This window comes from Phoxinus phoxinus, assembly GCF_949152265.1.
Source record: "Phoxinus phoxinus genome assembly, chromosome: 17".
Taxonomy (NCBI): domain Eukaryota; kingdom Metazoa; phylum Chordata; class Actinopteri; order Cypriniformes; family Leuciscidae; genus Phoxinus; species Phoxinus phoxinus.
Window position 1 is genome coordinate 20698754 of NC_136892.1, and position 13185 is coordinate 20711938.

General features: G+C 37.9%; 1 protein-coding gene across 1 annotated transcript in view; it reads right to left on the minus strand.

Moving 5' to 3' along the window:
- Window positions 1-239: 239 nt before the first annotated feature.
- The window catches only part of efna5a (ephrin-A5a), a 46697-nt gene continuing 33751 nt past the window's right edge, over window positions 240-13185 (minus strand). Inside the window, exons 2-5 of the mRNA XM_079585493.1 lie at window positions 10584-10876; window positions 3401-3466; window positions 3184-3258; window positions 240-3067 (exon numbers count right to left, since the gene is read on the minus strand). Coding sequence (XP_079441619.1) covers window positions 2943-3067; window positions 3184-3258; window positions 3401-3466; window positions 10584-10876 — 559 coding nt within the window. The 3' untranslated portion in view covers window positions 240-2942. The remainder of the gene's footprint in view (window positions 3068-3183; window positions 3259-3400; window positions 3467-10583; window positions 10877-13185) is intronic.

Sequence of the window (13185 nt, forward strand, 5' to 3'; positions counted from 1 at the left end):
GTGATAAAACAAAGTGCTGGAATTTGCTGCCAAAGAATGTTTTCACTGTCAGTTCATTGGAAAGCTAGGAAATTATTATTTTAATATTAGGCTATTTTAATTGTATCATCACCTAAAAAGGTAGAATACAGTAAATACAACCGGCTCCAGTATACCAACCCATTGGATAATGGAAATGAATAACATCCAAAAATAGTGAATATTAAAAAAGAGAGAGGAAGATGATTCTTACAACAATGACAGATTTATTTAATCATTTATTTGAGCTGCTCCAGCAAGTGTATTTACAAACAATGGCATTTAAAGATATAAAAAAACGTGTCATATCATAATGCAAGTCAGCACTGTACCGTCAAGAGACGTCACAGCAAATGTCTAATATTCAGGCAACACAGCCAAGAAGCTAAGGGAAATGGTGGTTTAGATATCATGGTCTTCACAGCTGTATGAAGAAGCAGGTGTGGAAAGAATTAGGAAATGATGTCTAACACTGAAGAAATATTTTCTGATAAAAACGATGATAGAATACAAGCACATGACTGCGTTGTGGTGAAAAATGCAGGAAGTCCAATGAGATAGTCGTTACCCTGACCTCAAACTGGACTTTTGCATATGGACAAAAACAGACACTGTAGGTGTTATATGAAAATATTGTTTCCTGAATTAAATCTACAAAAAATTTCCTTCTAGGTTTGTTCCCATGACAATAAATTGATGACAGCATTTTTTTTTGTGGTGCAACATCAGAGCATTGCAGACTTTAGATGCTCCACAGGGGAGTTTTAAAAAATGTAGATGGGTTTTGAAGCATATGATTTAATGATAGTACAGTGGTGCTTTTGAGGATGGACCAGCACACATTCCTAGTTGTCTTCATGAATATTGAACCGTTTAACTGTTGTTAAAAATTAAAACAAATGTTCAAATAAAATGAAAAAAAGTATTCTGATTGAACATTTATTTAAAAAGTGTATTTGATATTATGTTTTTTTTAATGGAATATTCCTTAATGTCTCATTTCATTTATCACATCACTATATGATATGATGCTAGACAACGTACGGATACATAGCATCCATAGGACCCATGTGCTATAACCAGTGTAAAAGAACCATAGAAGCTAGCCTACTCAAAAATAGCCGTATATCGTATTAAAAACATCGTATTATGTGGCTTAACCAACTGTCGATACGTAGATGTGAATGAAAAACATGGAAACCATTGGAGCAAGGAGAACAAGGACTGGGGCAAATATTTACCCTGTTTTTTGTGTCTGTAAAGGCCATTTCTATTGATCCCAGCAGGAGATCTCATCTTTCTCCATCTCTGGCCAAGTTCACAAGAGTAACGCTAGCCCCACGGCTAAACTGGACACCGCGCTCCTCCTGTGCTGCTGTCGATTTTTTAATTCCAGAAATAACCCACATGAGGCCTCGCAGTATGTGGTCTGCATGCCAGGCACTTTGGACAACATCAAAGAGCCTATTAAATCACGTTAGGGTGTCAGCTGCCACCGGGGTGGAAGCGACGCACCGCTACTGTTTCAGTAGATCCCAGATGAGCTTTTAGAGCGCACAGCTCCATATTGGAAAAGTAAATAAATACAAAACAGCATGGTTGAAATGCACTTTGATAAAAGAAAAGTCCATGTGAGGATTCCTTTCGAGGATGTAAGAAAATAACTGAATTACTTTCACTTTATGCCTAAAAAAAAGAATCCTTGAAAAGGGTTTTTACATAATTAATTCAATTGGCAAAGGTATGAGCTCAAATTGTTGACTGAATTAAAATGTTAATGCGGTTCATTTTGGTTACTCTAGGGTAAAAAGACAGGAAGCATTTACAAAACGAATGCAAGCCATTTCCCCCTCTCGCCCATCCATAACAATGGACCCATTTAGGGAGTGACGTGACCCCTGACGGACATGATATGTAGACGTACAACTGTTTTTTCCCCCCTGATATCATTTCAAGAATTGACTCGCTAAAATACTAAACCATAATCAGAAGTTACTCTGCAATGCTGTTGTTATTCGTATAAATCAAGGTAAGTTGACTGAAGCTAGGCATTTTGCGTTCCTTTCTCCTGAATTCTGGCTGATGACTAGCACAACAAGTGTCAACAGCACTAAGACTGAACAATAAATAAGAAAAGTATGATTCACCAAACAAATTAGTATATTCACTCAAACGATTGATCAGTGAGGCTCCGTACTCCTAACAAAACATCGATTTTGGCAGCTACACATGAGCATTTTACTTCAAGAACACCATATCTGCGTTTCAGTCCCATGTACACCTGTACACAATGTACAAAAAGAGTGCTTATCTTTTTCTATTATCTACGAAAACTCTTCAAAAACGTCACCGTTCACCTGAGCACCTGAGTCAACGTGGACTACTCTGGTTTAGATATTAAAACGCTCCATGCTCTCCCTGTTATAAGGGATGCTATCAGGCAACAATTTGCCATGATATCTAGTAGAGTCAGCAGTTGAGTCCATAGTGACGACGTTTACCCACAATGCAAGTGGAGAGATCCCTCAGATTGTCCTCTTGATCTGTTATAAGACTTCTCTTTTCTGGACGGCAACACAGAAAGAGGTCTTTGTGAAAAAGTCATTTTCTTCCTCTGCCCCCAATTACAAGGCCCTCTCCAACGTTACATAAGGGCACTGAGAGGACACGGACCTATTTTTGTATACGTGTCATAGTTTAGTGGGTTTTATTTGTGTGTACAAGAGCATAGGGATTTTTCATGGGATAGAGATTTTGTTCATTGAAACCCATCCAGTAATATCGTCAAAAGATGAGAAGCACAAATCGTTGCGTCTTCCAGCGCGAGAAACTACTTTTCAGTTGAGAGAAAGATGTTCCTTAAAAGTGCTCGATCACGAGTCCTCCTGTATACTTCAGGTGTGTCACTGTGCACATATGGGATGCTATAAGGAGGACAGTGAAGCCAAAAGAACCAGCGCTGAGGCCAACAAGGGCCCTACAGTCTGAATGCGTCCGGCACCGTTGACGTCGCTTCGGGATGGTTCGGCAGATTCATGACTCGTGCCATCTAAACGGAGAAAAGAAAGTAGTATTAAAAGAGGTTTTTAATACCTAATTGTGCAAAAACATTTGACATTACTGATAGTTTTAAATATGGAAATGCCTTAGACATCCAATACGAACCACTATTATTTTCTATGGAGTTAATGCTTCCATCATTGATCTTGTCCACGCGGTCGTGACTTTTCTCGCAGTTGTCTGAGGGAGAAACATAGAACAAGGTGTTGTCAGGGTCATGACATCATCTTTAACTATTCCAGCAGTGATAAACGATGCGATTGCAACCATGTTTTGTCAGAAGCCATGCCAGGATATCTCCTGAGGGGCTTGTAAAACTTACTCGAAGGTCTGACGAAAACTTTCAGCTTCAAGCAGCTCCGTCTCCCATTTTCACTGACTGTAGATGCTGTGGAAACATTTTAGATAGTCAATATTAGGCTCAATCGATCCATGCTGTCCATTGTGTAATACATCAATATTTTTTTAGCTTTAGATACATTAGCAGGGCTCAAAAATAAGGATTATTTTCCTACTGGCCTGGTCAGATACGCAGATTACACTGCCAAAATTTTCATCAAGTCATTTAGCTAATGCTTTTTTCCAAAGCGACTTGCAAATGAGGCACAACAAGTCATTTATCAGAAGAGACAATATTTACAGTGCACAATGCTTCACATGTGAGCAGCCATTGATTTGATTGATTCCTCCTACAACAAAAGACAAAACCTCAAATTTAGCCAGTGGAATTTAGAAAATGATTTATTTTTTGACATGCTTTCCAAAAAGGTCAAAGCAAAACAACTTCACAGGCCCAAGGCAACTAGGATCATTTGTTTCAGGTTTAGCCTATCAGTACATCCTCAGATGTTACCTGTCTTAGCAGTTTGCGGCTTTCTACATGCAAAGGCCTCATTTGAATGCTTCCACCGGCCTCAGAGGGATGTACAATCAGCATTCATTTTGGTTCTTACTGATAGACGCAGACGGCGCTACATTTGCTATGCTGTTACCCTTGTCATGTCAACCATAAGCCATGTTTCTCAATTTGTCCTCTCCATAAAGAAAAGCTTATTAGTGCTTTAAGAAGAACAGGTAGACAGCCTCTCTCTCCACTGTCCTCTTTGTGCAGTACATAATGCAATCTGGCATAGTCAGGGAGTGATGCAAATGAGGACCGGTGGGGTGAGGGGGAAAGAACGCTTGGTATTTTCCCCCACAGATCACTCTGGATGTAAAGGTGACTAGGTAATGAGCAATGCAACGCACTTCAATAAATCCCCTTCTTCAAAGCCTCAATGTAATATGTGTGGACTGCACAAAATGCAATTTCCTTATAGCCAACACAATATGTTCTTGATAATTCAATTGGTGAGGCTCGCTTTCACTGATGTGGACATGTGCTCCACTGTGATTTGAGTTTTTCATGATGAAAAGAAAAAACAAAACCTAGACGCAGATGTCTTGTTTTTCTGGTTGAATGCCTAAAATTTGGATTATTTGACAATTTGCATACTTCCGCATAAATAAGATAAGACTAATGTTCATAGCACATACGGTCCATTAGTGGCAGGGTGATGAATTAGTCTTTCTTTCCCTTTAAATTTGTTCACTGGCAGCAAATATTTATTGAACACCCTCATCTTAAACACATACATCCCTAACAACAGTTTATACTGTATATATACATATATATTTTTTTTTACTGGACAGAACATTTGTGCTACATCTTTCCGAGCTCTTTTCCGAACCTTTGCTGGTTGTGACCTTTCCACAAGCCTCTTAGATGTTGATTGGTCACTACATACATCAACACCTGCTACTTAAAGCTGTACTGGCAGCTAGTAACATCAACAGCTGCAAATGACAGATCACAGGCCGAAAGAAACACCTGCCACTAAAAGCTCTGTAATCAGCTGTGATGATACAAATGACTTCTGTTCAGTCCATAGACCATATCGCCAGTGACTCTGAACTGCTGAACCTTACATCTTCTCCTCCAGTCATACTTCATGAATCCACAGTACTGGTTAATTGAGGAAATATATAGGTCATTGAGAGTATATAAGAGTGTCTATGATAAAGTGGAGAGTGGAAAAATGTAGTTTAAAATGCATGTGCTGATTTACTTGCTCAGCAAGTAAAGGTGCAATAGGTGATCTGGGAAATGCTAACTTTAGCCTGCTAGCATTGAAAGCATACGATCACCCTGCAAATTGCCGTTCAAAGCCCCGCCTCCTCCAAAACACATGAAAGTGCACAGACCACAAGCTATACGACCAGAAACAATGTTATGGATTGCATCATGTGTCATTCACAAGAGAGAAAACTTTATAGTAGTGAGGGGAGAAACAGAAGCGCTTGCTTGCATAGGCTACATAAGTATGTGACTGTGAAATGAGTCAGAAGTTGAGCTGTTGACATAAAGGAAAGAATGCAATCTATTTCAGCTTAATTCATATGCGATTTCAGGACATAGAGGCAACACAGTCAAATCTCAATGAATTACATGCATAGGACAGTCATTCGGACCGAATGAAATGATTAAACAAACATTTTATGGTTCAATTGTACGTCTTACTTCCACAGATCAGATGTATATTTATAAAAATGCATTTAGACCACTTAATATAGTGATTTCTATCAGGATATGAGGAGAACTTCAACCAGCATCTAACTAGAATCACATATTGAACTTTTTAATTATTTTCTTATTTATGTTGGTATCAAAATTGATATAATTTTCTATACAACCTTTAGTTTAATGACTCAAGTAAAAAAAATATAAATATACAATGTATGTATATATATATATATATATATATATATATATATATATATATATATATATATATATAAACTATGTATATAAAAATATTTTATTGGATTATTTAGCAAAGTAAAATTAGTAAAATATATAATTTGAATTGGAATTTTTGAGTATTAAAATATATTATATATTGAAGTAATTATATATAATTCTTTTTTGAGAAATATATAAAAAAATGTAAAGTATTAATTAAAAGTAGGTGTTTACACTCATTTCATTACACCTTAAATCCTTAAATGAATGTGTGTAATTACTTTTTTCCTTTTGACACACTTAAAGTGACTAAACTGAAAATGTTACAGAAAATTATATAAAAGTTAAGAAACTTATTAATAAGAGACATATTGACCTTGACAGTCATTCAAGTCATTAAATAAGTGAACTGTATTTTAATGTTTTTAAAAATATATAAATTAAAAGATGAAAAGAACGGCTTGCCATTGAACCGTACTGTATATCTGTTTAACACTTTAAACCACCATGAAAGTGTCAAGATGAAGCTATAACAGGATATCTTGCCTGTAGAGGGAAGAAAAAAACAAAACAAGAGAAAGACATGTTGGAAGAAAAGAATTATAACTCTTTTCCCCATTAGCTGACTGGCTCATCTTTGAGCTTGCAGACATTCCCATAATGCACCATGGCTCTTCTAGCCTTGACCCCCATGATTCCCTGCTGTGTGGGGTCTCCAGCTGCACTTAATCTGCTGTCTCTCTTCTCATCCCTACACCCTCATGACTGCGGGGAGAGGTTGGGTTAAATCAATGTGCTTATATGCTGTCTACACTGACATACTGGGGGCTTATAAACCCTTAATCATGTCCCCACAAGCATATTTCCTTTGATATGGCTGAAATTGCTTTTGTCTCATTCCTCAAGTCTAGTCTAGTTTGGAGCGGGATCCCAGTGTTGATTGGAAACACCACTTTACACACACACACTGTACATCACAACCTTATGTGGGCTACTACTACAATAAATAACATCTGAGTGTGTGCGTGCAAACGGAGTATTGCATAATGTAGTGTTAGTATTGCCACAGAGTCCAGAATTAACTTTTTGCGCAGAGACGTTATAGGATGCCATCCCGGGGTGGGCATTTGGATATGTGAGGTGGGACACTGCGGACGAAAGATGTGCAGGAGTGAACACTGCTGTCCATACAGGGATTCATGACTGATGACAAGGAGTGCGAAACCGCAGAAAAACATTAAAAACTTTCTATTTTAGCGGCAACATCACACACTAAAGAAATATGTATTTGTTAAAGCCCTGATTAAGGTTATTTCTCCCCTTTTTTTAAACAAAGAAAGAATTTTATGCGGATTTTATCTCAAACATGTATTCTAACTAAGGGCCGGTTCACACAGATATGCAGGTCAGAAGAATTAAAAAATAAAGCGCAAGGTCTAAATACATTTTTTGAAAGTTGAACTTATTTTAAATTGAGCAACATGTTTTTAGAAGGCCGTGTCATGTGTGAGATCCTGCAAAAGATGCGAGCGCAATGGTTGAAGACGTCCGTCTAGCTAGTTTACACAAAAAGTAGCGCAGTGGAATGATGAACTAAAGCTGTGGTAATACTCATTTCTTCTGCAAGTGTCCAGCTTAATCAATTAAATACCACTAGAGACAATACTAATAAAATATAGGATAACTGAAAATAAAATAACATACAATTATCTGAATAGAATTAAATAACAGCTTTTCCTGCAGCGGCATCATACGCGAGATTAAACAGTCCACCTATCTATTCTTGACATTAAAGTAAGAAATATTTCATGTGTGTCGCCACATGGGGTTATGTAAAAAAAAGCTTTAGACATCCTAGATAAACTTCTGATGATCAACTGCACAAGTTAAAGACTGCACAGTCAGACTGTTCATCTTACAGCTTGATTCAACAAAATATTAAGTTGTAGTTCCTTATGAAGTTATCAGTTACTGGCAAGCAACTCACTATTTATTCATCAAAGCAAATTTTTACTCGCTAATTGCACTTGACAAGTATTCATTTTGGATTACTGTATATGTGTCTGCATGAATGCTCAATGCCAACAAGAAAACAATTCTCTGATTTCAAGGCTCTCACCAAAATTCTTTTAACATAAACTGTGGCGATAATCAAAAGTCTTGGCCGTATTAGGAGGATTTCATGGGTGGCTTATGTGACAAACTCTCATTTTGACAGTCATCAGAATTCCCTCGCTGTCAGCATGCGGTGTGAAACTGACCTCTCATTGGCAGACATTAAGACTAGACTACTACACCACCTCTGCTTATTCAAAGACACACTACACTGTCACGGCCCGAGCTGCTCATCCACGTCTCCTTTCCCACACGGCCGACACCCGATCCCTGTGTAGTTATCCACCCGAGCTGCAGACGGCCCGGGGCAATAAACCTCCCAGACACCACTATTCCAGCTATGGGTTGAGAGATCAGATGTGATGTAACCGAGAAGTCTGATAAATGAGGGTAAGATGGATGGATGCTCCGTCTTTGAGATAAGACACACACCTATCTCTTTTCTTGTGCATTCTTGAGTGCTTTGAAAGCGCTTTGTAATACGGGGAATAATTTTGGCTCAGGTAGCGACTACACCACTTATAAGTAAACCGCAAAGTACAGAATTCTTATCAAAGCTACAAATCAGATCTTACTTTAAGCTCAAAGTGGGAATGTTTCTGGTTTACCTTACCCTACATTATGAAGATGGAGGGACTAGACTACAAATAGCAGTCGTGGTCTTTTGAAGCGGGCTGATATCAGACAGCCTGCACTGCCGTTGGCCCCGCTCACGCAGGAGGGAGAGGCCAACTAAAAACCTTTCCTTGAAATTGGATTTCTATCCTCTGAGATTAAGATCAGAGTTCCACATCGGCCATATTGGAAAAACATGCTGCCTTGAGCCGTTCAGGATTGTGAGTTCAACTGCAGTCATCAGAGCATGTTCACATTTGACCTGCAGGGCCGGGCCCTCTGATCCCCCGTGATCGCTTCCTGAGCGGGCCGGGCACGCTGACTGACAGCACAGAGACCGCGCTTGTCACCCTCTGCTCTCCTGGAGCGACCCCCTCACTCAGAATGATTAGCCACCACACCAGCTAACAAAGACATTCTGTCTAACGAAATCATGACAGGCAGACATCAAACTAATGAAGGGAATGATTTAGGAAAATGCCTCTTGCTATAATCTGTATTTTTAAAAAATACATATTTATAAAATAATTTTATATACAGTATGTATCAAATAGTAGAAACTGCAAAAATAATACTATACAGGTACATATACAAATACATATAAACATTTTTATTTTAATATTTTATATAATTTATATGCAATATAATGCAATGTTTTTATAGCAACATAGACTTAAATTTTATTTATACGTTTTTTTTTACAGTATATTAAATTGAATTTTAAATAATGTAAAATTATAACAGTAAACTATATAAAATTATTTACTTTAAAATGTTTTAATTATATACAGACAAATATATATATATATAAATATACATATATTCAATTAAAAAATTATAAATTATATGATTTTCTTTTTAGCCAACCACTCAGATAACTTTGTTTATAAAACAACTCTGTTCTGATATAATTAAGATTACTGAAAGCCACTGTCTACTAGAGATAACATTGAGAAACTTCCTCTTCTCCTGAGAGAGCCCGTAACAGTTGAATCATAACACTGAGTCACACAGTGCGCTATGAATTCTTGTTTTCGAAGTCGAATTAACAGTAAAATCCCTCATAGTACCTGACAGCTCCATCACTTCCGTTGAGATGTTTCCCATCCTATTATTCTTATTCACAGGCCTTCAGGGAAAAAAGTCAATTTTACCATGTTGCAACGTCTCAGATAGACACCCACATTCATGCAAACCATCCATATCTCCTGCTGGGATCTAACCCCTAAATGCTATGTACCGTGCATTCCTATCTGTCTTTTTTCGCAGTCTCCATGTACTTATCTCCTGCTTCTACCACTTCCCCCTCCTCATTCTCCTACTCCTTCCTTTCACATCTCATAAAAACATGTCCATCGTTTTATGCGCCCATGAGATCTGTCAGATCATCAGGTCAGATTCCGCCAAATCAAACGCTCCACATCTCCTGCGTGCGCCTGCATAAATGAACCCATTGCGGCCCTGAGCAGTCCGAGCAGTCGGACCACTCCTGTGCCTTATTTTGTCTTCCCACTCCCGCCCTGTAGGGATCTGACTCCAGTTGTAAAAACATGGGTTTAGATGCTTGTTTTTAAGAGCCCTCTCACGAGCAAACGAAAGCTGAGACTAGGAGTTTGTAACAAAGACCCTTTAGTGGTAGACCAAGATGTTTTTCCCTGAGGTTCATGTTTTCCTTGTAGTCTGTTTGCCAAGACTCCTGAAAAACAAAGTCATACTTGGCAATGACTTCCTTTTCTTAATGCTCGTAATCAGATATGCGTCTTAAAAGTATACTATTAAATGTAAGACTTGTGTTGCGTTATCCTCCGTGAAGACGCTAATACAACATCCTTTTCAAAGCAATGCAACATTTTTTTCCACTGAAAACCAACCTTACAAATCTATTTAACATGCACAGTGTTGGGTTTTGGACACAAAGACCCTACAACATCATTGGGATACAAATCACTGCTGCACAAAAAAGAAGAGAAAAAAAAATCTAAATGATACTCACAGATATAGTAATATTCTCTGCCTGGACGAAATTCGAAACCCAATGAGAATGGTGTGAAGAGCTGAAACTTCTCGGAGAACTTCAGGGGCCCGTTGGGCGAGTGAGGCCGGTTGCACTCCCAACGTTTGAAACCTTTCGCCGTGTGGTCGCAAGAACTGTAGCCGTCGTAGTTGACCATGTAGAGGACGTAGCGCTCCATCCTCTCCTCAGGGACAGCCTCCATGTAGTGGGGACAGTATACGTCCAAATAATCATTAATGCATACGTCGATGTGGTAGTCTCCTCGGTAGAACCTGTGAGAAGGAGAGAGGCCTCAGTGAGTATATATTATATGAAATATTAGCGATGCAGTTATTCTCAGTCGTATGTTTTACGAGCCATCGAGCCCCTACTTCACAGAAAGGCCACTTCTGGAGGAAGCCACTTATTTGAGGGGAATTACCGCAAATGTGAAAGCACGTAAATCATCCAATCTGAGTCCGCTAGGGCTCACTGAGGATCACGAGGAAAATTCATAATCCTGCCGTTGACGTGGATGCTTTAAATACGCCTGAAAGAATGAGTTTTCCATGGGCGAGAGATGACAGCTTGAAATATGGCACTCTGAGGAATGTTTTGGAAGAAAAAATGTGCATCTCTCGTGCCAAAACAGCCAACTATTCCAGATTTACATCTTGTTTATTATAAATCGAGGTGACCTCGAGAGGATCTAACCAAATATGAATGTCAACAGAATGTGCACAAATGCATTTTGACAAGGAAGCAATTTAAAAACATAGATTCCCATAGGCTGCATATAAGAGTTTAGCGGAGATGGATACGCTCTGGTCAGATTCATTTAGAGTCACTGCAAAAAATATTATTTTTCCACCAAGACTGAGTGAGGTGACGCAAGCGAACGTGACCGTGGACCAGTGACTCGGCTTAAACATGAAGGATGCTCAGGATTTGGTGGGAATTTTCGGGGTGTAAGCCGGTGGACACCCAGCAGAAACCCTGGGGATAGCCAGATGAGCTTCCAGGCTAATGTGAATATAGTGTTACTATCCTGATGTGGACAGAAGCACAGCTGGGCACGCTGACACAAAGATTTCCACTCATTACGGACAATAAAAGACTATTGAGAGCAGATGGAGCTCGAGACCTATCAGATTATCATTATGTGGATTTCAAACTCACTGCTGGAATACTGAGTTTCCCTGTAGGTTTGGCCAGGTTGGCGGTGGTTTGTGTGCGTGAATGCATGTTTGGCAGTGTGTGGGGCTGTGTATCGATGCTGCTTGAAGTCTGCAAGCACTTTAGGGCTATTTTGAACAACTATTGTTTACTACTTTTGGGAGCTACAGTACATAATTTAAATGGAAAGCAAAGTTTCAGCTGTGAAAAACATACTTCGTGAGTGATCACGCAGTCACGCAATGTTTCCAGCTCAAAATCTGTGATTTGAAAGTGTTAAACATGTGTTTTTTTTATCATTGAGCACTGGCAAAAACAAAGCTATTTCCTGATTAAATCTATTGGCTTCTCGTGTTTCCTGTCATCTTGTAGAGTGGAATGATTCAGTCAAGCGTTGACAAAAATCAGCGTACACCTACAGATTTCCAAAACTGGTGTCCAGAAGATAGGATCATGGAATACAAAACAAGGAACACACTTTTAAAAAAAGTAACATTAGTCAAAACATTAGTTATCATGAACTATTTATATATTTTGGTTCATATTAATTTTATATATTACTAATAAATCTTTTACATTTTAAGTTATACACTCATTTAAAAGTTTAGGGGTGGTATGTATTTTAAAAATGTTTTTCACAGAAATCTTTTATGCGTGCCAAAGCTGCATATATCAGATTTTAAAAAAAAATCAGAATTGGTGAAATAAATATTATTACCATTTAAAATAACTCTTTTCACTTTAATATAGTTTAAAGTGTCATTTATTCCTGTGATTGCAAAGATGAATTGTCTGCAGCATTACTCTAGTCTTCAGTGTCACATGATTCTTCAGAAATCACTCTATATGCTCATTTGGTGTTCAAAAACATTTAATTTTTTTGCAGGATTCTTTGATCATGAGGAATACAAAGTATTTATCTTTTGTAACATTACAAATGTTTTTACATAAATGTAATGCATACTTGCTAAATTAAAAGTATTAATTTCTTTAAAAAAAAAGAAAAACTTAATGACCCAAAACATTTGAACAGCTGTCATTTTACATTAAAGTATTATGAATGAACATGAATTGACAATAAACCATAGTATATTTATAAATTAACATTAACATTAAATGCTGTAACAGGGTTTGTTTATTGTAAAGTTATTTGCTTATTGCTTGCTTATTGTAAAGTATCACTTCTTTTTTTTCATTCAACGTCTCAAACTAAGCTTTAAATTAGTGCAAAAACCGTAGAGGCATGGCATGGCGCAAGCAACACAAAGATCAATTCCCAGGTTATGCATGAACTAATATAAAGACATCTTCAATGATGCACTGTACATCTTCAATACATCTTCAGTACATCTTCAATGCACTGCAAGTCACTTTGGATAAAAGCATCTGCCAAACACATAAATATACTGTGAAATGTAGTTCTAGT